The 23,928-nt window shown below is 36.9% G+C and overlaps 1 protein-coding gene across 1 annotated transcript in view; it reads left to right on the top strand.

Annotated features, from left to right (window-relative positions):
• SPOCK3 (SPARC (osteonectin), cwcv and kazal like domains proteoglycan 3) overlaps positions 1-23,928 on the top strand; it is a 158,032-nt gene that overhangs the window by 114,719 nt on the left and 19,385 nt on the right. Inside the window, exon 7 of the mRNA XM_030239559.2 lies at positions 21,688-21,807. Within this exon, the coding sequence (XP_030095419.1) occupies positions 21,688-21,807 (120 nt within the window). The remainder of the gene's footprint in view (positions 1-21,687; positions 21,808-23,928) is intronic.

Raw genomic sequence — 23,928 nt, 5'->3', positions numbered from 1 at the left:
ATGTATTATTGTAGTTCTTCAGAGGGTATTGACTTACAAGCAAATGTTCATTTCTCTTTTATTGCTTTTTTTACTGGAATACAGTTTTTACTTTTCAAGCTTAATGCTATTCATCTTAAACCTGTGTTTTTCCAACCATCCGAGCTGCTGTTTTTCCCCTTTTTTACTTTGTTACACACATTTACAGTAATGGTGAGCTGTAAGTATACCTTATGTATAATTTGAAGATAAAGTGAAAATTGATGCATTCTGTCTTTTTTTATGCTTTGGTACTTGGTTAGCCTAATTCATTAAGAATGTCCTTTTTTCTCTGTTGTCTATAAGGTGAATGATTGACCATTTTTTACTTGATCTTTAATGAGAAGTACTATTGTTTACCAGATTTTAGAGCTTTACTAGGCATTTTATAAATGGTAGGTTATTTCTGAGATAGCAGAATAATAATCTTTGTAACAATTCATTTGTATTTGTAAATTATTTCCATATATATGATGAAAAGGGAATTTGCTAGCACAAAAATACTGTGTTAGTGTATTTGTAAAAGGCATTTATTTAGGATTCATTACTGTGTTTGTTTTATAACAGAAACTCAGTGGAGCCGATTTTATTGTTTGTCTCTTCGGTGCTAAGATAAATTTTTTGCATGATTCTTTTAAATTTTTAAACTGAATATCTTCTTTTTCTCAAGTGACACTGAGCCAAGTAAAATTGTCAGCCGTATCTTCTTTTCATTAACAAACTCCATGCTGAGACTTTCTAAAAAGATACTGCTCCATCATAGTAGCAATCTAATGTGGTGTAGAATGACAGGGAATGTGTTTGGGATGAGAGTGGTCTGACCTGTGTGCCCACCATCCCTGGTTCCCTTGTCAGCTAGCCTGGGCTTAGCCAGAGCACACCCACATACCTGGGCTTCCTTTGGAAGGAAGGAAGGAAGAAAAAGACTGGAAAAGAGTCTTATAGGCTGCTTGCCAGGTATTGCCCATGTGGGGTGTGGGAGTGATGAGGGGCCTGTGGCTGTGTTTGAAGGACTGGAGAAATGGTGATGCAGCTGTGCAAGCTGTTGTTAGGCTCCAGAAGTGACTCAGTTTTGCTCCAGATGTCTGTTTCTCCTATAATTTCAAAGCTCTTCTGCATGGAATAGTGTGTGTTCACTTTGTTTAAAACATCTTTATAGTTCAAAAAGGATAACTAGAATTGGTTACTATACTGCTAGATGACCTTTTTGCTAAAAAATTTTGGCTTTTTCTTCCTGTTCTTACAGGGATTAGAATATTTGAGAACAAGCATAAGAAGTATGTGTTGTGCAGAAAAGAAGTGATATCACAAATGCAGATAGAGCAGTGAGGCAGAGACTCATTGTAGTAAAAGAATACTATTAATTCAGATCAGAGTGGAGCTGGTAGTGGAAAAAAAAGGGAAAAGGCAGAATGTGCTTGAGCAGTCATCTATAGTTTTGATATTCTCTGCAGTTAAGTCATAATTGCAGAATGGGTTAAATTTGGTAGAGCATGACTGTTACAAGGAAGAAGTGAAGGATTAAGGGAAGATTGCCTGTCCCATAATAATACTGTAAAAAAGCTAGAGTGCATATGTGGTGTTTATGATAAATAATCCCTGTTACAGTTCAGAACATACTTGAGAATGCTTTGAAGAAGAACACTTTATTGTTTCCAGGATGAAGTATAATACTGAGAAGATTGTTAACTGAGTGCTTGTAGTCAGTATTGCAAAGAGCTATGACCCTAAAGGGAAGATGGGAATATTGCATGCCTGTCACTGGAAACAGCTCTTTGCTGTTGCAAAGGTGCTTGGGAACTGTGACCAATCTTCTCTAGAACCACCTTGTATTTGCTCTTCATTTGGCCTGTTTATTTCCAAAGCATTCCAGTTTTTATGGCTGCTTTCAGAAGCTTTTGAGTACTCAACTTTATAAAGTTTTGTCAAATCCTGGTATGTATGTCCCTTCCACAAATTTACTTTCAAATGGAAAATCCCTAAGGTCTCAGTGCTGTGGAAAGCAGTTCTGTCCTACTGTGGTGGACTGCACTTGGAGAATTTGCTCCTCATGCTTCTTGTTACCAGCAAGTGAGTGTTGAACTGGCAGATCTGGCCTAGTGTTAAAAATAGTTGTGTAATACAGTTTTTGATTCTTAAAATAATGTCAGTGCTGCATCTCTGCTCACTGTGTGAGCGCTTTTTATCACAGGGCACTGAGGACATGCCTGTCCTGTGCAAGCTGTGGCTTAGAAAACAGGTGTGCATGTTTGAGGAGCTGTGCACAGCATAGCATTCCTTGTCCATCCTGTGTGCAGAGAACAATTCAGAACTTCCCAAGCTCCATCTCAGAGCTCGCTGGTTCACTGTAGGTGTGTGGGAGTGAGCTTATACACACGGGGTGAATGCTTAGAATGCTTTGCTTTTTTTGTAGCCTTGATTTCTGTGGGGTTGTTCTAACACTCAGGGCCATTTGTACACTGTTCTTTTTAGGTAAAGACTCATTATGTACAAGATGAATAATCAGTCATTCAGAGTTGCATTCCTATGAAGTATTCATGTACTTTTCACAGGGGAAAAGATTGTTCTAGAGGAGGTTGCTTTAAAATGATTTATTATGAAAATTTTGATTAGCTTGATTGATTTCTTTACTTCCTTTCCCCTTGTGTTTCAGTTGGAGAGGAAGCCCCAATGAACCCAACGGTGAATATTCCTTTAGAGGCAAAAAAGCTATCTAGTGTATCGATCTGTGCTTTTGTCTGTGTTCCTGAAATTTTCAGACAGGCAAGATGTTATGTTGAAAGAAGATAATTAGCGCTGTTTTCATTTTAGGTTTTATAATCATTAATGTTAGCTTAGATCTTGAAAAAATTAATGAACAAATTCAATTCTAGAGTTCCCAAAACATGCAAATTATTTGGAAAGTTTAGTCTGTGTAGCACAGCAAGCTTTATTATAGTTACTCATGAGAGCATGCTTTTTTTAGGATATATTCATTATTTTCTTTTGCACTTCACCAACCAACTTCCATGGATTATAAAGTGGAAGCTTAAATATAGTCCAGACCATTAAAATGGGGCTACATTAGATTATTATGGCTATAATTGCCTTAATTATGTAAATGAAGGGGCCTTGCCAATCTTATGGTACATTAGAGGCTTTACAAGTGTGTCACAGTTGTTGTATTGAGAATAAAGAAGCAAAGAGGTGCAGATCATATGCTAAGTATCTGGATCAGCATTATCTTTCTGCTTATGCAATGTACAAATAAGCTAAGGATGCTTTATGTTTGTGTCTCATTTACTGATGTGTTAGTAATATTTTTTACTGGTACTATTTTTATACTGTCAATATGAAGTAATACTTAGAAGTCTTTTGTTACTCAGCAGGGGAAGATAACTGCTAGAAAAATCAGATGTCTTTGTAAATCATGTAATTACTTTAAATTACTTAATTTGCTCCTCCTTCTTATTTTTTGAAGAAAAAACATGTGGTGCTAATTGATAACCGAATTCTGAATTATTTTTTCTGTAAATACGTCAGTTTATTGACAGTGAAGCTGCTTGAGGTCCTTAGGAAGCCCAGGAATGGACTGGTGGTGGTTCAGTAGTGTTCTGAAGGTGGAGCAATAACATTCATGAAGTCCTCTTCAAGGAGGATGTGAGCTGAGTGGTATTTAAAGAACATGTGATAACCTTTTGGCAACCACTTCTCAATAATATTGAGTCTTTAGTACTTCACTGTCCTATTTACTTTAGTGCTTCAACTGTGCTCTCTGTGCTCCCTGTAAATTGTTGCAGTATCACTTTTCTGAAGTGACTGTTCTAATAGCTGCCAGAATTTTAGTGTTTTCTTTAAAATATCCAAGTCCTTTAGAAGACAGGGATTGAAATGTCTGTCTTTGGCAGCTACTGCTGATGTTTCTACAGCTGCTGCACTGAAATTGACAGAAATTCATTAATATCCTGGTGATATGGTAGCCCTTTCAATTTTTATTTTTTTAAACATGCATGTTGTGTCTCATTTATTCTTTTAACCTGACCTCTGTTGCGGTAACTAGTTTCTACTTGAGCTAATTTTAAGCAAATATTCTAGTAACTTATCACTCAGAGGAAAAAGTTTACTTGGGTACCATATCCTTACTTGGTTACACAATATCCTCTTTCTTTCAATAGTAAATATACAATCAGTTCTTACACATAAAAGTAGAAGTTTTCTCTAAAACAAAATCTTTCTCACCCCTCCTGGGCATACAGACAGAAGAACAGAATTGATTTACAGTTTCACTTTTGCTTTTCTTGCATAAATGCTTGACCATTCTTTCACAGTTGAGAACCATTGTTCTCTTGGTTGGTATAAATTTTTGAGGCAATCTGAAAATTTTGATGTGGTTGTGTGTGTTCACTGATGCTCTGGAAATGTCTGTCTGTGCACTGAAGGTGTGATAACACCTAGGCCATGTTTGCCTCACTCACTTCTAGCTGTGATCATTTCTAAAAGTTTGAAATGATGGTAAAGTGTTAAAAAAAAATTTAACAGTATTAGAAAAAAAGTTATTTAACAATAACTCTGCAGGACAATTTTTATGTGCTTCTGAGTGTCTTTAAGCAGGGGAAAGATGTATTTTGAAAAACCCTCCATTCTTATTTTGCATGCAAAATAGCTAGCTTTGAGTCTTTATGTAGGTTACTACAGCTTTACTCAGAGTCTTGGTAAGAATATGTACTAGCATGATATAAATCTATTTCAAGTGATACATTTTCACATCTTGAATGTTTTTACTGCCAAGAAGGCAGGTTTTGTATTTGTAAATACAGATTTATTTTGTGTTCTTGATGAATCAGCATTATGAAAACATGTAATAATAAAATTATTGGATCAACCCTTTGTACCTCAAAGTATAGTAATTACCCAACTGTGTTGCTTTTTATCTGCATCACAAAATGCAATACTAATTTTATTTTTTCTTGATATCTTTATTTTATATCACAGATGTGTATTATTTACAGGTCAGAAATCCTCTAAATAAAACATTAAAGTATTCGTGGAAAATGAAAAAGCCAACTTCTTTCCTGAAGGCACCATGATCCATGAAATTAGCTGTGGCATCTGTTATAACTGTTCTGCTGATCCTGCAACATCAAGTGCTACAGCCACCTCACATGCAGGCATCAGCACTTGTTCAGTTTTATCCAATTGTTAAGTTTTGGCCCATTAGCGTGGTGGCACCTCTAAAACATAACTACCCACTAAAATTAACTGGCTTTATAATGTGATTTGCTAGTACAGAGGTATGTCTTTACTAGTACAGAGATATGAAAAAAAAAGCAAAAATAATCTTCCTATTTACCATTTCTAAGAGTCCAAGGCATAAGAAATCCTGGATTGATTATTCTTCAGTAATAATTCCTGCCAATATTTTTTCATTATTTTTGCTCTCTTTAGTAGAGGTTTGTTAGAATGCTGAGAACAGCAGTAGAGGACAGAACATTTAAAAAGAGAGTAATAAAGTCCATGTAAGTAATTAAGACAGTTTTGTTCTGTTTGGTCTCTTCAGCAGGCTTGTCTCAAATTCAGGTGTGCTTGAAGGTTTTAAGAAAGTTTACTATGTCTCATAGGAATCTGTTTTGGTTTTATTTCTTTTAAGGTCAGTAGTTGAAGCTGATCAACCTCTGCAGTATTTCTGTATGGACAGTTTAAGAGGATTAAAAGATACGTCAAAGATAGAGGTCACTAAATCACTGGTATTATGCAGTTACCTTCTTTCTTCAGGTTGAGCTTCAGAAAAGGAATAGAAAAAGAGTTTATAGTTTTAGCAAAGTGAACAAAATACTGCTGTGGCTCAGAATAACATAGAAAATAGTAATCCTCTCTGGTTCTGTGTTTCACCCTGTTTAAATCTATTAAAGAGAAAAAGAGAGTTTGTACATGCATATCCAAGTCAGTTGGATGTTTCTGACCCTTTAATTAAGCATTGGATCATAACTAGACGTCATAGAAAACAGGATACATAACATTAGGAAAGCAAGTTTGAAAGAAAATCACTACAGATTGGAAAAATTTAGAAGAGTTGTCCACCAGGTTTAAACATTACTGGTTGATAGCTTTAAAGTGTTGTTTTCTGAGTGAAAAGCAGAGAGTAGCCAATAGAATATAGTGTGTCAAGGCTAAAGGATGCAGGCAAGTGTCAGAGGCAAGAATCTGTGACAATTTACTGCTCAGGAAAGGAAAACTAGAGATTAGTGCAGTTATTCACAAGGTTATTGTGTGCACATGTTTATTTCTTGATGTTTCTAGAATTTCATTCACTAGGGTTAAAGGTAGATTTGGTAATGGAAGCACTGATTTCCCATGTCCACAGTTCATCCAGATGGTCTTTTAATTATTAGTGAGAGCTCTCACTGACAGTAAGGATTAGCAGCCTGCCCCTCTGTAGTGTTCATTTGTGGGCAGCATGAATCTTGTTGTGTAAGATGCAGCTCTGTCAGGATGTTTCTCCTGCATTGCATGGGGGGCTGTCAGAAGTTCACTGATGTCAGTAAGTGATGCCAGGGATCTGATTTCTTTAGCTTCTTGAAAGAGGTTCTCAGCAGTGGCAGGAATGTGGCACTCAGTACAGATTCAACACAGTAATTCAGCTTTCTAGCTGAAATATATTCCCTGTCTAGAGAGCATCCTAATTTTCTTACATTGAGGAACTATATATTACTATTTTCTTTACCTTTTCCCTCTCTGTAGTACCAATCGTACTTGGTACTATTTATGCACATACCATCTAACACTTCACTCTGCAAGTGACAAGTCTAAGGTATTGGTCATGGTAAGTTAGGGTAGGAGAGTTATAGTGAATGATAAGCAGTTAGTTACTCATTTATCTTCAATTGTTTCATTTACTATCTTAGTTTAATTGAAATTATTTCAGTTTTTTTCATAAGTGATATCCAGTGTCATAAAGATTTTTCCTTTTTTTCTTATAAATCTTGTTTCTAAATTCCTCCAATGTATTGGGAGAGACTTAAAAACAGTTGTTTTGTAAGATCAGACTTTGATATGACAAAGGGGGTTAGGCTTTTGATTTGCTCTATTTCTCTTCTCAAAACCTGAAACAAATATAGAAATAAGCTCGGAGGTGGAAAACTTTGATTAGTGTAAAAGGAGCAAGAAAGGAATACAATTTTTTCCTCAAATAATCTGTGCAACTAGCACAGAGAATCTGAATAAAGGTCCAGTAAATGAAGAATTAAATTATACCATCACTTGAATTGATTTTTGTTGATATATTTGAAATTACCAGTAAAATACTCCTGTTACCAAACTTTTACCCAGCTACACACCAGTATTACAGAATCACAGACTAGCAGAATGGTTGAGTTTGAAAGTGACTTCTGGAGGTGCTCTTGCTCCACCTCTCTGCTCAAGAAGGGGAGAGAGGTGGAGCAATCACCTAGAAGTCACTCAGTAACATGGTTGAGAGGTTGCTGGGACAACTTTAAAATGTCTCTGAGGATGGAGCCTCTACACCCTCTCTGGAAAACTCAGTCACTCTCACAGCAAACTCTTTCTCATGTTCAGCAGAAACCTCCTGTTTCACTTTGTGCCCAGTGCTTCCTGCCTCGTCACTGGGAACCGCTGAAAAGAGCCTGGTTCTGTTTTTATGCCCACCCTCCAGGTATTTATTCACATTTATAAGATCCCATTGTTTGCTTCTCCAGCAAAAATGGTCCAAGCACTTTCGACATTTCATCATATGAAATTCTTTTGATGCACAACATGTTAAATGAAAAGGTCCACATTATAATTAGCTAACCAAAATTGTCTGTCATAATACAAACTCAGGAGTGGTTTTGTCACTTTCAGTGGCAGTTAGTGAGACAATTTTGGTTATCTGTGAGTTCATGGTAAAGAGAAAAAGTTTTTTAAATGGTCTGAGAACTATAGCACATGTATGTGTATTAAGAGATACTGCACTTGCTTGTGTGCAAATGCATATTTTTCTTTTTTAGCCAAAATATAGAGAAAGAAATAGAGTCTGATCTCATGCATTTGAGGAGCAAGTTGAGAAATGTGTAGCTTAACAAATAGCATGAAATATAGTCAAGAAAATGTAATTTGTAGCTCAAAATATATTTATCACAAAAAATTCTTTTTCATTTTAAAGTGGTGATGTAAATCCATAAATTTCTTAGCTAACCTTGTATAGTTTACAGGTATTGTAGATTTAAATGCTAACTTACGTTAAGAGAAATCTCTTAGAAAAAATATTGTTTGCCTATATTCACAGACAATGCAGATGTTGTAATACTTCACACACACATACACATATATATATATATGAAGCATATTTTTTATATATATGAAGCACCTAGAAAATTGAAACTATCCTGTGGAACCAAATATGGTTTTTTGCAGGGTAACAAGATACACTGAAAACTATGACAGTAGTAATAGTCTAGAAACCCACCATATTTTACAGAACATGAGCTCATGAAAAGTGTTTGCAAATCATAAAGCCTGCAAAACAGCCTTTGCTTTCCATCTGCTTCAGGCACAGTGATGTAACGTTCCATTCAATATGAAATAAGCATTCTAATGGGTAATGATTTATTCTTGACATTAGGACAAAAGGCACAAGGAGCCATGGAAGTAATTTTTAAATCCCTAGCTATATATATTTATATGTAGAAACAAGCTAACTACACACAGCATAAAGATAAAATGGTACTGAATTTCATTACCACAGAGGTCATGGAATAATTGCACAATCTACTATTCCTTTTTTTTGCACAATCTACTATTCCTTTTTTTTTACTGCTCTACCTCAAAGCAAGATGTCTTCAGACTGGAAGAATGCCTCTTTTGCAGTTTAATTGCAGTTTAAGGACTTCCACAATGGAAAGAGAAATGCATATATCCATTAAAGAAGGTGCTTGCAGACAGATTGATGGTGTTGGCATGCGTTCATTAAGCACCAGGCAAACAACCAGTCCATATGTGCAGGCTGCCTGCACTGCACAGGCTGTGAGTCTGGTGTGTCCTGGAGGCTTGCAGCTTAATGACTTGAAACTTGTGTGCTACACTCTTCTGGGAGAGCTGGACACCAAATGGTCTGGTCAGAACTTCTGCTCTTGTTCTATTACAATCTAAGTTTCCTTTGATGTCCAGAGTTTTGTGGTAGATAAAGAACACCATTCTAAAAAGTTGAAAAGTGGGAACTCTTTTCCTGTGTGATTGAGCAGTTTGTTCCAGTGTATCATGTGGACATTGGGTCATTCTGTTGCATAAATCAGAATGGAATATACAGTCCTTATCAAGCATTATAAATGCTTATTAGTGTTGTTTTGACTGACGAGAAATTTCTTTTGCAGTGGAAGCCAAACAGTAACTGTGAAAACAAAGTACCTCTGCCTGTAGTGGTCTTGAGAGGTCTCATTTTTTGCTATCAGTGTCTCAGTGTTAGTCTGCATTTTTTATTTTTTAAAACTTTGAATTTACTTTATCTGTGTGATATCAGGCCATATAAAAAAATTGTCATTTTTCTGAAGACAATTTTTTTACTTCTTTCAATGCTGTAAGAGAAAAGGGCTGTATGTGGACTCAAAAATTAAAAATATCTGCATTTCTGCTGGATAAATATCAATCAAATAATTTAGAATAAAATGTTCAGCATCTTACCTTTCTGAAAAAAAAATTTTTGCATTGTATTTTTCAAAAAATGAATATCTATGATTTTCTCCAGGAAAAAAAAAATCATTCAGTAACGGTATGATAATGATAAAAGGTATGTTGTATTTTGTTACAGAAATATGTGCTGAGTAACAAATACTTTATTTCACAGGAAACTTTTCAACACCAAAGTTATTAAATTGGACACCTTAATTATATGGTGTACAGTGAAATACAAATAATGTGTGGTTCATTAGCTCTCTTGACACTTCAAAACTAAAGGAACTAAAGAAACAGCCTAGAAAGGGGAAGAAGGTGAAAAAGGAAAATGTGAATTACAAGGAGATGATGATTCTTTAATTACATCTTAGGCTCAGGAGCATAGTTTTGTGCTTGGCTGCCTTGTCTAGATAGAAGATAGAAAAACTCACTATTTTTTATGTTTATTCAGACATATATTTATGTATATTCCTATGTTCTGCTGATGAGCTGACCTATTTTGTGTGTGTGTGTGTGTGTGTGTGTGTAGTAAATGAGAAACAAATAAAATCTAGATACCTAATATACCCAGCTGACTACATTTCAGGGGGATTTTGGAGACTGTGTGAATTGCCCCCCTGTGAGCCATTACCACTGCCTATATCCTCAGGAAGTTTCTTCTAATTGTCATCAGTGTTGAGTGACTGAATAATCAGAGGAGCTGTTGCCTGCATCTTCTTCACAGGTGATCGATATCAGTGTGTTGAAAATGTCATGGTTTCTGTTTCCTTGTTCATTAATTTCTTCTAAGAGACTCACCTAACACTTGAGCATTTTTGGAATTTAGGCAGTGACTGGACATTCAGTATTCACTTCATTTGTTGTGGTCACCTATTTGTTTACATCAGATATTTTACACAGCAGTGTCATGGTGGTAGCAGGAGTGGTTTTTTGAGTTCAGTTGGTGTTCAATTGATGCTGTTTGGTCACAGCTCCCTCATGGTGACTCAAATAGAAATAAACAGTATTACTGACTAGGGCTGGGTACAACTCTGGGAGAGGAATGGCTGGAGAGCCACCCTGCCAAGGGGGATCTGGGGGTGCTGGTCAGCCGAAGCTCAGTGTGGGTCAGCAGGGTGTGCCCTGGAACCCAGAGGGCAAAACCCCATCCTGGGGTGCATCAAGCACAGCAAGGGGCAGACAACCAACAGCAGTGACTCGTTGCAGGTCCCACTGCATTCAGCCTTGGGGGGCCTCACCCTGAGTGCTCTGTGCCTCACACATCAAGTAGGATGTGATGGTCCTTGGGTGCCTCCAGAGGAGGGAAACAAAGCTGGTGACAGGGATAGAAACAATGTACTGTGAAGAGAGGATGAGAATTTCAGGCTTGTCAAGTTTGGAGAGAAAGAGGCTGAAGGGTGAATTCATTGGTCTCTACAACTCCCTAAGGAGGTGGAAAGGGAGGTGCTGAGCTCTTCTCCCTGGTATCCAGTGATAGGACGCATAGGAATGCTTCAGAGCTGTGCCACAGGAGGGTTAGACTGGACATTTGGAAGCATTTTGTTACTGAGGTGGTGGTCAAACACCAGGACAGCCTTCCTAGAGAGGTGATTGATGATCCTGTTGGTGTTTAAGAGGCATTTTGGCCAATGCCTTTAATAACACGTGTTAGGTTATGGTCAGCCCTGAACTGGTCAGGCAGCTGGACTATTGTAGGTCCCTTCTAAGTGAAATACTATTCTAAGTGAGTAGGAATTATTTTAATTTGATTGCTAAGTTATGATTCTATTTAGGAGTCTGCCCACTTGCTTATTTAATAGATTTATCCCAAATCCAGTATAACATACCTTGAGGTGCAAACAGCAAAATTCACAAATTTAATTTCTAATATCCGGAAGATAATAAACCCAAATTATTTTATATGATTTTATATAATCTGTTCCTCTCAGCCTGTACAAGAAAATCAGTTTTTTTGAAAAGTTTGAAGCTTTAATGAGTTTTTGGTTTATTTGTATGTTCTAAGGCTTAAACAACAGTTTTGATACCATTTTAAATTGCAAATTCAATGCCTTTGGGTTTGGTGGGAAGTCTGTTCTTATTGTAACTTCCCTTATCAACTTGGAAACATTAGGGTTCAATGTATTTTTTTTTCTTTTTTTAGAAATTTTTTTACAGCTGAAGTTACTGGCTGATATCAAAATACTAGTTGAAGTTGTACTGAAGGTTTTTTATACAGAACATTAAACTATAGTACTGTAATGGCAACTGCTGACCATGCTGCATCATGTCCTGCAAAAAATTTATTTAGTCATGGCCATCAGCTCTGGGACCCCCAGCATAAAAAGGATGTGGACCTGCTGGAGTGAATCCAGAGAAGGGCCACAAAGATGCTCAGAAGGGCTGAGACCTGCTGTTCAGCCTGGAGAAGTGAAGGCTCTGGGGAGAGCTTATAGCAGCCTTCCAGTATCTGAAGGAGGCTAAAAGAGAGCAGGATGCTCAAGGCCTTTTCCAGCTTGGCCTTGAACCCTTCAGGGTTGGAGCATCCACAACCTCCCTGGGCAACCAGTTCCAGTATCTCATCACCCTTATGAAAAATAATATCCTCCTAATGTCTAACCTGAATTTCCCCATTTGCCCATTACTTGTTCTCCCATTACTACAGTGCCTGATGAAAAGCTTCCCTGTAGGCTCTCTTGAGATGCTGGAAGGTTCATATGAGGTCTCCATACAACCATCTCTTCTCCAGGGGCTGAACAGCCCCAGCTCTCAGCCATTGTCATAGGAGAGCTGCTCCAGTCCTCGTTTCAACCTCGTGGGCCTCCTCTAGTCTTGCTCCAACAGCTCCATGTCCTTCTCGTGTTGGGGACACTGGAGCTGGATGCGATACTCGGGTGGGATCTCACAGGAGTAGAGAGAGAGAATCGTCCTCAAGTGTCTGTCCATGCTCCTTTTACTGCAGCCCAGGTTTCCCTTGGCTTTCTGGGCTGTGACTGCACACTGATGGCTCATGTTGAGTTTTTCATCCAGCACCACTCTGAATTCCCTCTCTGCAGCTCTCCTCTAAGTATCTTCTCCGCTCAGCTCGTAGGTGTGCCTGGGATTGCCGCGACACAAGGCTTTGCACTTGGCATTGTTGAACAGCATAAGGTTTGCCTGGGCCAACCTCTCGGTGTGTCAAGGTCCCTGTGGCTGCCATCCCTTCCCTCCAGCACACTGACTGCAGCACACAGCCTGGTGTTGTCAGCAAACTTGCTGAAGGTGCACTTGATTCCATTGTTCATGTCACCCACAAAGATGCTGAGCAGTATCAGCCCCACAATATAATAATTCCCTACATTTATTGACCTTTTAAAATTACACACTACATCCAGTCCTATTAGACTTCCAGGTGTGGCTATAAATTATCAAAAAGACACTTTCTGCCATGTACAGTATGTTATAGGATTAAATTATTTAGGATGTTATAGGGTTATGGGTTTTTTTCATCATATTTACCAACTGTGACTAATCTGTGAGCAGCCCTAGAAACTTAGAAACCTTTGTTTCTAAAACAGGAATTCAGTATAAAATGAGACTAAACTAGTTGTTTCTCTCTGTAAGTTGATTGCATATTAAGAAATAATAGCAGTGTTGGTTCTTAAAGTAGAAATGTGTTGATGATGTCCTTTCATTTAACTAATTAATGTATGCAAACAGCAGCAAGTAAATAAGATCTCAAGTCTGTTCAGGTATCCAAGCAATAACCTTCAAACTGCAAGTGTAAAACCAGGAGGAAGTTTTGAGGTTTTATGCAATAGCAATAAAGGTTTTTCTTCTTCATTGAATGCAAAACTGGTACTGAAATCAGTGACAAAACTCCTACTAAATGCAACTAGGGTTTCTTTTTGTTTATTGAAATTAAAGCATGGAGAAACTCTTAAACTTGGACCCGTCACACCTCAAGGTAATTTTTTTCGTGGTGGTGATTGCTGTTGAATCCAGTAATCTCTGCACACATTTGCTGTGCCTCAGCTTCACCTTGCTGAATGTGAATTTGCTGTTGTCTGAAAGTCACTGAGGAGCAATATCCACATCTTGAAAGCGAGGCAATGAGCCATGCAGAAGGGAAAGCAACAAATTTTTGAGCTCAGTGCAGTGGTAACAAAAGATGGGGTTTGACCACAGTGAATTCACAGGTGGCTGTCAGGGCTTGTATCTTTGAAAACTGCCTAAATAGCTGAGTGATGCAGCTGGCCCCATGGAACAGGATAATCTGGCAGGACTGTGTAGAGCCGTGTTCTTTTAATGGTGATTGCTGTCGAAGAAATGAGGAACTTTTGAGTGACCATTGAGATTCAGGTATCACTGTGATATGTTTCTCTGCAGTTATTGATGTGTTTAAAGAAATACAAAATACTTTTAAGAGCATGGCCCAGAAAGGGCAGAAGAGAAACATGCATGAAATTGAATTTCAGTAATAAAAGGAATAACAGCTAGAAAATGATGTTAAAAGTCTTTTGACAGAGAACAGAAGAATCTATGTAAGAAATAGACATAATTTTTCACTTTAAATGTTTCTTACTGTTCTTACTAGGATGTCTTTAAAAACATTAACAGTAGACATCACTATTTCTTAAATAATTGTAGTATTGATTTTTTTTTTTCACTTTAAGTTTCAGGTACTGATGCATTATTTTCAGACTCTTGCTGATGTCACTGACAGTTTAAAACTTCTACAGATTTTGTAAGCAGTGCAAAACAGTGATGCCATTATTAGGACAGTATTTTGAAAGTCTCAGATGCAGTGGTGAAGAGGCTCACAGTTCATAATGCTTGGCAGTTCTTTTCAGCTGTAGGCAACAGTGCTGATATCAGCACAACCAGTCAGTATAAACATCTTTCATGCCTTATGATTAACAAGTGAAATTATAACTGAATAGATTACTACCTGGCATCTCTAATTGCCCATACTCTTTTTGCCTTGAAAGGTTCTTAATCACCATGTGGAAAAACACTGTACATTCTAATTATATAGATTTTGTCTCAAATGCAACACGGTTTTTGTATAGATTTTTTTCAAAATGTCATATTTCTTTAAACAAGAAGGTTATCTTTTAATGGATTGCAAAATTTATTAAATGTAATTTTTCATTGTGAAAAATTTCAACGGAATCATTTAAACAATCATCACTGTGTTGATCAGTGTTAGCATTTCTTTCCTCTTCAAAGAACCAAGTAGTTGGTCTAGACAGAAGCAAATTGAGGGTGAAATTCTGGTTGTACTGTAGTCAGCAGAAATTTTACAACGGATTTCAACAGGGTAAGGATTTTAAGAGGGCTTTGTTCTGTTCTGCATACACATGGTGCTGATTTGTGCCTTCTGTGAGCAACCCTTTTGAAAACTTCTGTACTTGCAAAGTCGACATGGGGACAGCTGGGCATGCAGGTAGCCAGCAGAAACACTATGGCTGGAAAAGAACTTTCTGAAACCTGTCATGATACCAAGACTGACCCCTCATGTGTCTAGTTTGGATCTGATGTTGATTTGTGTCACACTCTGTGTGCTAAAGGTTCTCTGTAGCAGGTATGAAGATCACTGTTGGTAATGCAAGATTTTTGGATTTAAAATACATACAGGAATAACCACAGTAGAAATTAGCAAGGCTAAATAAATGCCTATCTGTATGAATATTCATATACAGCTCATAAAAATTCCCTGATCTACATCAGACATTCATGAACAATCCATTTAGTACTGAATGCATAGACTAGCAAAACATAATTGCACTTTGCTAACATATTTCATATATGCAATTGTAAACATTTTGTGTATTTGTGCCCTAAACGTGTTTTTTTTAAACTCATTAGTTTCTGAATTTCTCCTTACACTTTTGATTAGTGAATTTGTGTGGTGGAGGCACAGCTGCAGATTACATTTACTTAACCAGCATTCTAATTTCACTGAGGTGGTGGCAGTGTAGTAGAGTTTGCATCTCACTGCCTGTTGATTCTGGGCCAGGGGAATTGAGTCCTGCTGTTACATTACTATATGATGGATTAACTGTCATAGGTTTCTTCAGTAGTAGAGAAAGAGTTTGGATACCTCTATTTGCCTTACTTTAGGGGAGATGCAAATAATTAACTAAATTGGAGTAATTCTTCCCTCTTGGTCCTCTCTGAAAGGTCTACAGGCAACTGTGCTCTCATAATGAACAATTTTATGAGACTGAAAGCAGTGTTAATGATTAAACATTCAAGAAAAACACACAAGCAAATGGTTAGAGTAAATACAAAGGGGTTTGAAGCATCAGATCACAATCTAAATATGAAAAAAGTAAATTGCTGCAACGCAGCCTCGGATCTGTTAGACTTCATTGGGATTCAGTATGTTATAAGATTCCTTTATGCCAGCAGACACTTGCAGAGCAGATTGTACTTAATTTCTGTTAAAGGGTATTCTTCAGCCCACTATTTAATTCTCCTGCCCTTCCATGACAGAGAAAAGGTGCAAACCAGTAGATAGTCAAAATGAGGAGCAATAATTGTCTATCAGAACAGAAAGAAAGGTCCATCAGTCCCCTCTAGGTTCTGTGCATGGTTACCTGATGTAATACACTTTTTTGTCAGGGCAGAATATTTATGATTTCAGAAAATACCTCATTGGAAATTGTAAAACAATATATACATATTTTTCAATTTTGTTTATAAAGAGCATTGTTCAGTGGTCTTTTTACCTTTGTCTACTATGTTTCAAGGGATTGTGTTTCAAATGCAAGAAGTCTTTGCGGGTCTCTGTCAGTCATGATCTTGAAGGGAAGAAAATGTCCAGACTATGTCCCAGAGCTGTGCAGTGCTTTCAGAAATCCTTAAAACTGAATTTTGAAAACTACCATACCTTTAGGTTATGGTTTCCATAGAAGCTTTCACCACTAACATATTTTTGGTCTGTCCCTATTTGATACTTCCCATATCTTTTATTACACAAAATACTGGATTCAACTGAATATGCAGAAATATTTGAAAATCATCTTGGAATATAGCATATTACAGTGGAGCATCTCTTTGCTATCTTCTTTTGTTGTCTGTGTTCATAACTATGCAATTTACAGATTAATAACATCATTTTCATCCTCAGAAATGAATAGTTTGGAATAGCAGAGCACGATGAGAAATGAGAGCCAACACTAAATGTTAACAGCAGTTAGTAAAGGAAGCCATATACATTGACTGTCCAGAAAATAAATTAGCAAATTCCACAATAGGTCTGTGATACTTCTGAGAGATGAAAGAATCAGTATTGTCTTACTTAATTGCAATGTCTTTGTAAGTCCACATATTTTAAGTTGAAGACAGTAACTTGGCATGTAAATTGTGTGTGTTGTGGTTACTAGTATTTTTCCTGCAGTCAGAAATTATTATTACATTTAAATGTGAAGTCTTAAAAAACTGTGAGGACACAAAAAGATCAGATTTATTTCATGAAAATGTAATTTATTGAAATCATTTTGCATTTTATGAAGCATTAATCATGTGCAGAATGTCTGTATGGAACATTAATTTGGGGCAGTAAGAATAAGCAGCTGCAGTTCCCTGATGTGGTATCTGCAGAATTTGTATTAATTATCTCATACCATAGACTAACCAAAGTAGAAAATTCATTATGTTTAGTTAAATAGTAAGGAAATCAGAATGCTTTTATTTGTTAATTTCAAGGTATTATCTTCCTAAAATCATTGGCCCCAGAAGTAACAGATGGCTGATAAATATCAGCTTATAGAAATACAAATATAGGCATGAATTTTTTCAGTTTAGAGCCTTTCTTTAAAAAAACCAAACCAGTTCTAACTGTGCCTCTGGGATGGTAAAAAGATGACTGAAATGACTGTCCCATCCTTTAGTTAACAGGTTTGGAGGGATTTTTGTCCTTCTGCCAAATTTATTGGGTTTTGCTAGCACATTTCTTTTTGCCATATGTTACTCTTCCCATTTGTGGCAGATGATGCAGAGCTAGAAGTGCTGCTCTATATTGCAGGAATTGTAAGTCACTTGCATGCAGTTCTTAGACATTTGGAGTTAGCCACAAGGGGACTAGCCCTTAGTCTGGAGCCAGGAATTTTCAGTCCAAGCAATCAGTTCCTCGGGGTTAAATTCACAAGGCTCTGCAGCATGGCAGGGTACTTGCAGAGTACTGTCACTGAGAAGTCCCATGTCCTGTAATGGTCCAGCTTACTGCAGTAGGTAATGTCTTTAAAGGCAGCACTGAGTTCTGATGGCAGCTCCAGGGTTACTGCATTTTCAGAAGAAGGTTGAAATGCCCGTGCTGGAACAGATGCTCAGCATTTACTGTGCAGCCATATGATACTACATGACTGGTGGGTAATGCTATCAGAAGGCATTGGGCTGCAAGAGCATCAGCTGTGGACAGCTCCTAACAATCCTTCTCCCAGCTGATTCAGAATTGCTGCTCTGACCAGGTTTCTGGGTGTCTGGCAATCCTGGACAGATGGCTGCAATCCTCAGGTGACAGCACGAGGAAATAGTGTTATATTTTTCAGGGAGAACAGTACAGAGCTACAAAACAGTTGATAGTAGTTTCTTTCAAAGAATGGTTGAGTTGTTCCTCAAACACTGAGGAACCCTCACATGAGTTGTGTGATGGTCACAGGACATGAATGACTGGACACTGCCCTGAGCAGCCTGGTGTAATTAGACCTACTTTTAGCAGAGAGTAAGACTGAACTACTTCTGGAGGTCCCTTTCAACATATTTTATCATTTGATTCTGTGAATCCAACAGTATCATATTGGGGTTTTTTATTTATATGCTTTTTTAAGTCATATGCAATGATTCTAATATGTTGAAAAAGTTTGAATAGCAAGAAGTCTTGCTTCAGCACAGACTTTCTGATCAGTTGCCCATCTCACATGGAGTAATTACAAGGTGACTCTAAAACATTGTTGATATGTACCCTGTTCTTCAAGTTTTCAAGATACTCTCTTTATATCTACTTCCTGGTTATTTTATTGTATACCTGAATTTATGAGTGTAGTTCTGCCTGATTGAATGAGATTGTGTGTGCTGAGAAGATCATCTGCATAGTGTGCAGTGGTATTTCTTGCCTTTTTTTTTTCCTAAATTATTTTTTTGATCTTTCACTTAGGAAAAGCTACTCTTTGATATAAGAGTATTGCAGTGTGCTCATTATGTCCATGTCCATTCCATACGTACTAAGCTACAGGTAATTTTTTCTGTGTCTGAATTTACATAACAAGGAAGCACTGTTAAAATAACTTACTTTCTCTTATGTCAGGAAGCTAAGACTGGTTTAAATGTATTAGGGAATTCAGTACATTATGCCAGTGCTAAAACACCTTCTGCATGTCTTTACAGCTTTCAGTAGCACTATTTTTACTTCATTAATTAACTTGAGTTGAAAGGCACTTAAAGAACTCAGGGTGATACAGCATTTTCAAATATTTTACTTCCAATCTGCAAAGTATATTCAAATGCCAACACAAATCATAACATTTACTGTATGTGAAAACAGATTGAACAGTTGGTTCCATCTAACATTTAAATAATATTTATCATAAAGTTATATTTGGATTAAGTACCTATAAATTTTCTGATACCTTCATTGTTTTTGCATAGCCATAGCTGTTAATTTTAGAAGACAGTCTCATTGCTTGAAATGACAGCAGACTCCAGTAACCTTTGAGCTAGTGACTTTGTATTACCTTGTACTAATTCTCTTAATGGCTACTAAAATTGATTGTAATAGCAGGATTGCCTTGCATTGGCATTATACAAAACCAGAATTACTTCTTGGCAGGTTCCTGAGTGGATTCATGTGATTTAATATGCATTTTTTGATTACTGTTTAACCTTATACAACCTTTACTGTCTGTCTTTCACCATTAAAGATTCATCTCCCAGTCTATCAGGTTAAATAATAGTCTGAATAGATCTGAATTACCTCAACTTGACCTATTTTAAATCAGTACAGACAAATTTGCACAATAATTTCACTACTCTGTATCTTTACAAGCTCATCACTGGCATGAAAAGTTCTAAACATTTTTTTAGTATGGATCAACTAATTATTACAATTTTTCATCATACAGTATTACCTCAAGCAAGCATGTTTCAATGGCAAGTAGCATTCTGCTGAATGGATTTTTAAGTTGATCATGTCTGTTACAGAACAAGAAGTTGAACATGAATATGTTATCTCAATTCCTGATTGGCTTGGCCCTGGCCAGCAATTGCTCTGTCCTGGAGCCACCTGACATCAGCTCTGCTGGACATGGAGGAAGCTTCTGGCAGCTTCTCACAGAAGCCACCCCTGTAGCCTCCTGCTACCAGAACCTGACCATACAAACCCAATATACAGCTGTAATGGAAGGAGAAATTAAAGAGGAGCAGAGTGTGCCAAGTTCACAGCTGATTCTTTGTGCTGACCTGTCAGCTGATTGCAAGAGTTGGTACAGGAAGGTGTCACCATAGCAAACATAGCAATCCCACATGTTTGAATTACAATATGTAGTCTTGGATCAGGAAAACATTTTCATCTGGTTGTTGTAATACATTTTTTAGTACACATGCCTATTTATCATTGGGGTTTTTTCCCAGTTCCCTATAAATTATCAGAAAAGAAATAGTTCTGTTACACAATAGAGAAGCACAAATACAACATTTATAAAAACGTCAGTCCATTAGATATGCAAATGGATGGATGGATGTATTGTGCTTTAGTCTTTCATGGATAGAATCAAAGGATCAAGAGGGACTTCAGTAAGGAATAAATAATCCCATGCTCAGATGCATGCAGTTATACAGGCATTGATAGTTGTTGACAAAATGATATGTTTCTGTCTTATTCCAAAATACAAATTGGTGTTTCATTGTGTTGTTCAATTTAATGAAGTGCTAAAAAAGCTAAGTCACTAAATGTGTTGGATTTCTACACAATAAAGGAAAAGTAAGCAAACTGGAGATTTATTTTGAAGAGTGTCACTGAGAAGCTCTGACAACTTAGGTATGAGCTCTTCAGGTTGTAGCTGATTTGATTACTGGTAGACCTGGAAAGTGACCCAGTTTGGAAATGACAGCTATTGAGAATGGCAGTGGAAAGTATTTTGTCACCTGAGCAGGGATACATTTTTTGTCTTTTCTGCTCTTGTCATCTTCCAGTCACTGTTATTTCATTTGTCTTCTCAAACAGATGGGAAGATGGAGTTCTGGGAGGGATATCTACTTGCTTCAAGCATGCCCTCTCTTTGTCTTCTCACTGAATATGCCTCTTGACTGCACATCTCTCTCTCTGATGCCTACTTCTGTTGGCTTCTGTACAAACTGCCAATACTCTACAGCACTTCAGCCAGTCTGCTGCTAATCTGCTGCTCCTGGTGCTGCAGATGCTCTCTTTGCTCTGGTGTGCTTGTTCTGCCTTTGCTATTTCTGGTCATAGACTCCATCCTTTCCATCACCAAGTGGCTGTAGAGTTGCCTGTTTGCCATTATGTGCTCACGGGTTTGGCTTGTAAAACTGCATTCCAAGTATAAACTTCCATCACGGTACTGAAACACTTTTGCTGCCAATCCTATTTCCTCTTTTCCTCAGCATAGGAAAGCAGGATGAGTGCTCATGGTTATCTGCCTAAATTACACCTCTGACTTCTTCTGGTAGGGCTTGGGTTAGTATTGCCTTAATGAACGTGCAAATGAAAAGACAAAAGACTCTCATGGGTGTCTCAGCCTCATCTGCAATAAGGTGTGAAAATACCTGTGCTACAACTGCAAAGGAAATTTTCTTTGACATCAGTAATTTTATAGTTCCTTTATACAGCAGATATTTATTTCTCAGGACCTTCAATGGGTTCTGAAGGCATAGCTAAGCAATGCAGCTGAATTAAATAAATTTTTAAAGCTGTGGAACATATATGTTTGTATTATTATAAGAGGTTTGGGTTTTGTGGGGGTTGGGTTTTTTTTTTTAAGCATAATTTCAAAAGTTCTATTTAGCACCCTGGAGAGAAACCTTATACAACTCTGCATTTTGTTTTTTCAGTGTGCAGTGACCTGGAATTCAGGGAAGTTGCAAACAGATTGAGAGACTGGTTTAAGGCACTTCATGAAAGTGGAATTCAGAATAAGAAGACTAGGATTGTTCAGAGGCCTGAAAGAAGCCGTAAGTGATTTCTGTTGTATTATTTGATGTTTTCTCTGATCCTTTTCTGTTCTTTTGTTTTTCCATTGCTAAGACCTGCCTTATTCTTGGGTGCTTTAAATAGGCATGTACAAAACTGTAACTTTGGGCTTCTCTGGAGCTGGTTTCCCATTTATGGCTTAGTGCTAATACAAGATGTTCACTTGAGACTTTCAATATCATTTGGCAGGACAGCCATCATTCGCAATCCTTTAATTTGTGAATGCCATCAAATTAAAAGAAATAAAATAAAGGAGCCTAAATTATGTGTGACCCATCTTTGCTGGTTGATGTCAGTGTATGTGCTGGTAATGAAAAACAGATGGAAAAGAAGCTTGTAAATAAAAAGGAATTTTTAAGGTTATTCTTGAAATTGGAAAAGTGTACTAAAGAAGTGGAAACAGTAGGAGCATAACTTGTTTTTAACCCCCTCAAATATTTAAATAGATTTGTTTTTTTGGTGTGGAAAGTAGTTACATTTTAAAATGTAATCATCAAAGGGCTTAGTTAGAAGAACAGTTGAAGTGTGCATTAATTGTTCCAAAAGTAAAGTCCTACTGTGAGGGGAGACAAATGGGATTTCATAAGCCATAATACTCCAGCTCTTGTTAATAAGAAGAGCAAACTATGAATTCTTCCAGAGTATGTTTCACAGAACTTGGCCACCACTGGCTTCTTATTTTATTTTTAGATTTTTAAATATTTGAGATATTTTTTAGCTTTTGTTTGTTTCAATTTGTAGCATTACTTTTTCTTTTTTTTTCAAGACATCCATTAATTTCACTTAATTGGAAATGCCATTTCATTGTGTAATTTTTTTCATGCTATGAAAATGTGAATAATTCTGTAAAACAGAATGAATTAAAGATGATTCTGTCATATCTAGGAATACTTTTCTTAACATCGAGAAAATTTGTTTCTGAGGTACAGTGGTAATTTGTCGGTGCCACTTTTTATTGGTACTGAAAAAAAAGACATTTAAACCCATATATTTCCAGTTTGCATTCTGGTTGGTGGCCCTAACTGGCATGTGATCTGCTTCTCATGCAGTAGTGAAAACAATAGAAATACAAATTTTGCAGCCCTTAAGTAAGAGTTTATTGTATAGTTAAAAAAAAAATGTATCTAATTATGTAGGTTAGTCCATTGCTCAGTGAAGGTAAACTACTGAAATATTGTGTAGGGTCCTGTTTCTTGCTGAATGCTTACTTTGAAATTTGGGCAATGATAAAGGAAACAACTGTAAAGCTGTTAAGTATTATGTGTTGCATAAATCTCAAGTTAGTGTTTCAAGAAATTTGATTCCATATAATGCAAGAAAGCCAAGTTCATATTTAATGCTTTGAGTGAGATGTAGTGCAAACACAGATTTCTTAAGTGTGAGATTTTTCCCTTTGCTTTTTTTCCTTAAGCACACAGGTGATTTTGATAAGACCTACGATCTCTACTTGAAGCAGGCATTTGTACCATGATGTGTATGTGGATATAATACAGTCATATTTGTTATGTCACTAGTTTTTCTTCAAATTTTTACTTTATAATAGCAATCAAAGACTATATTTACACTTAAGATCCAAGATTTTAATATGTGAGGCTAAAAATGCAAGAATCTTACGGATTTTCGGACACTCAATTTTGGAAGCCTTCAGAGCCATAAAGTTCTCTCCTTCAGCATTGTACAGAATCTGCAGATATTGTAGGAGGTACATGAAATTTAAGGCACAATTTAGATTGCATGCTATTCTACCATATTTTAGAGAGATAGAATCAAGAGTTGATTTGGATGGCTAAGAATAGCTTTTGCAAGCTCTTTTTCATCACCAGGTAAAAGCTTACAGTCTCTGTGGAAAATTCTGTTTCCTATGTTACTGACTTTAAGTTACATGTCAACATCATTCTGTCCTAAATGTTTGACTTAGGTTTTTATCACGGTAGCAGAATTTGGAATGTTATACTAAGTGTTAATTTATTACTGCTTTTAAATGGGATTGAAGCTTGATGATAGGCTTTGGGATGTTTATTTTCTTTTTACTAAAGTAAAACAAATCAAGATTTACAAAATGCTTACATGTGAGGCATTCAGTTTGTCCTATGTTTTCTTCT

The sequence above is a fragment of the Serinus canaria genome, chromosome 4, assembly GCF_022539315.1.
Source record: "Serinus canaria isolate serCan28SL12 chromosome 4, serCan2020, whole genome shotgun sequence".
Taxonomy (NCBI): domain Eukaryota; kingdom Metazoa; phylum Chordata; class Aves; order Passeriformes; family Fringillidae; genus Serinus; species Serinus canaria.
The sequence above is the reverse complement of the archived record's forward strand: the minus strand, read 5'-3'. Positions and strand labels throughout refer to the sequence as shown.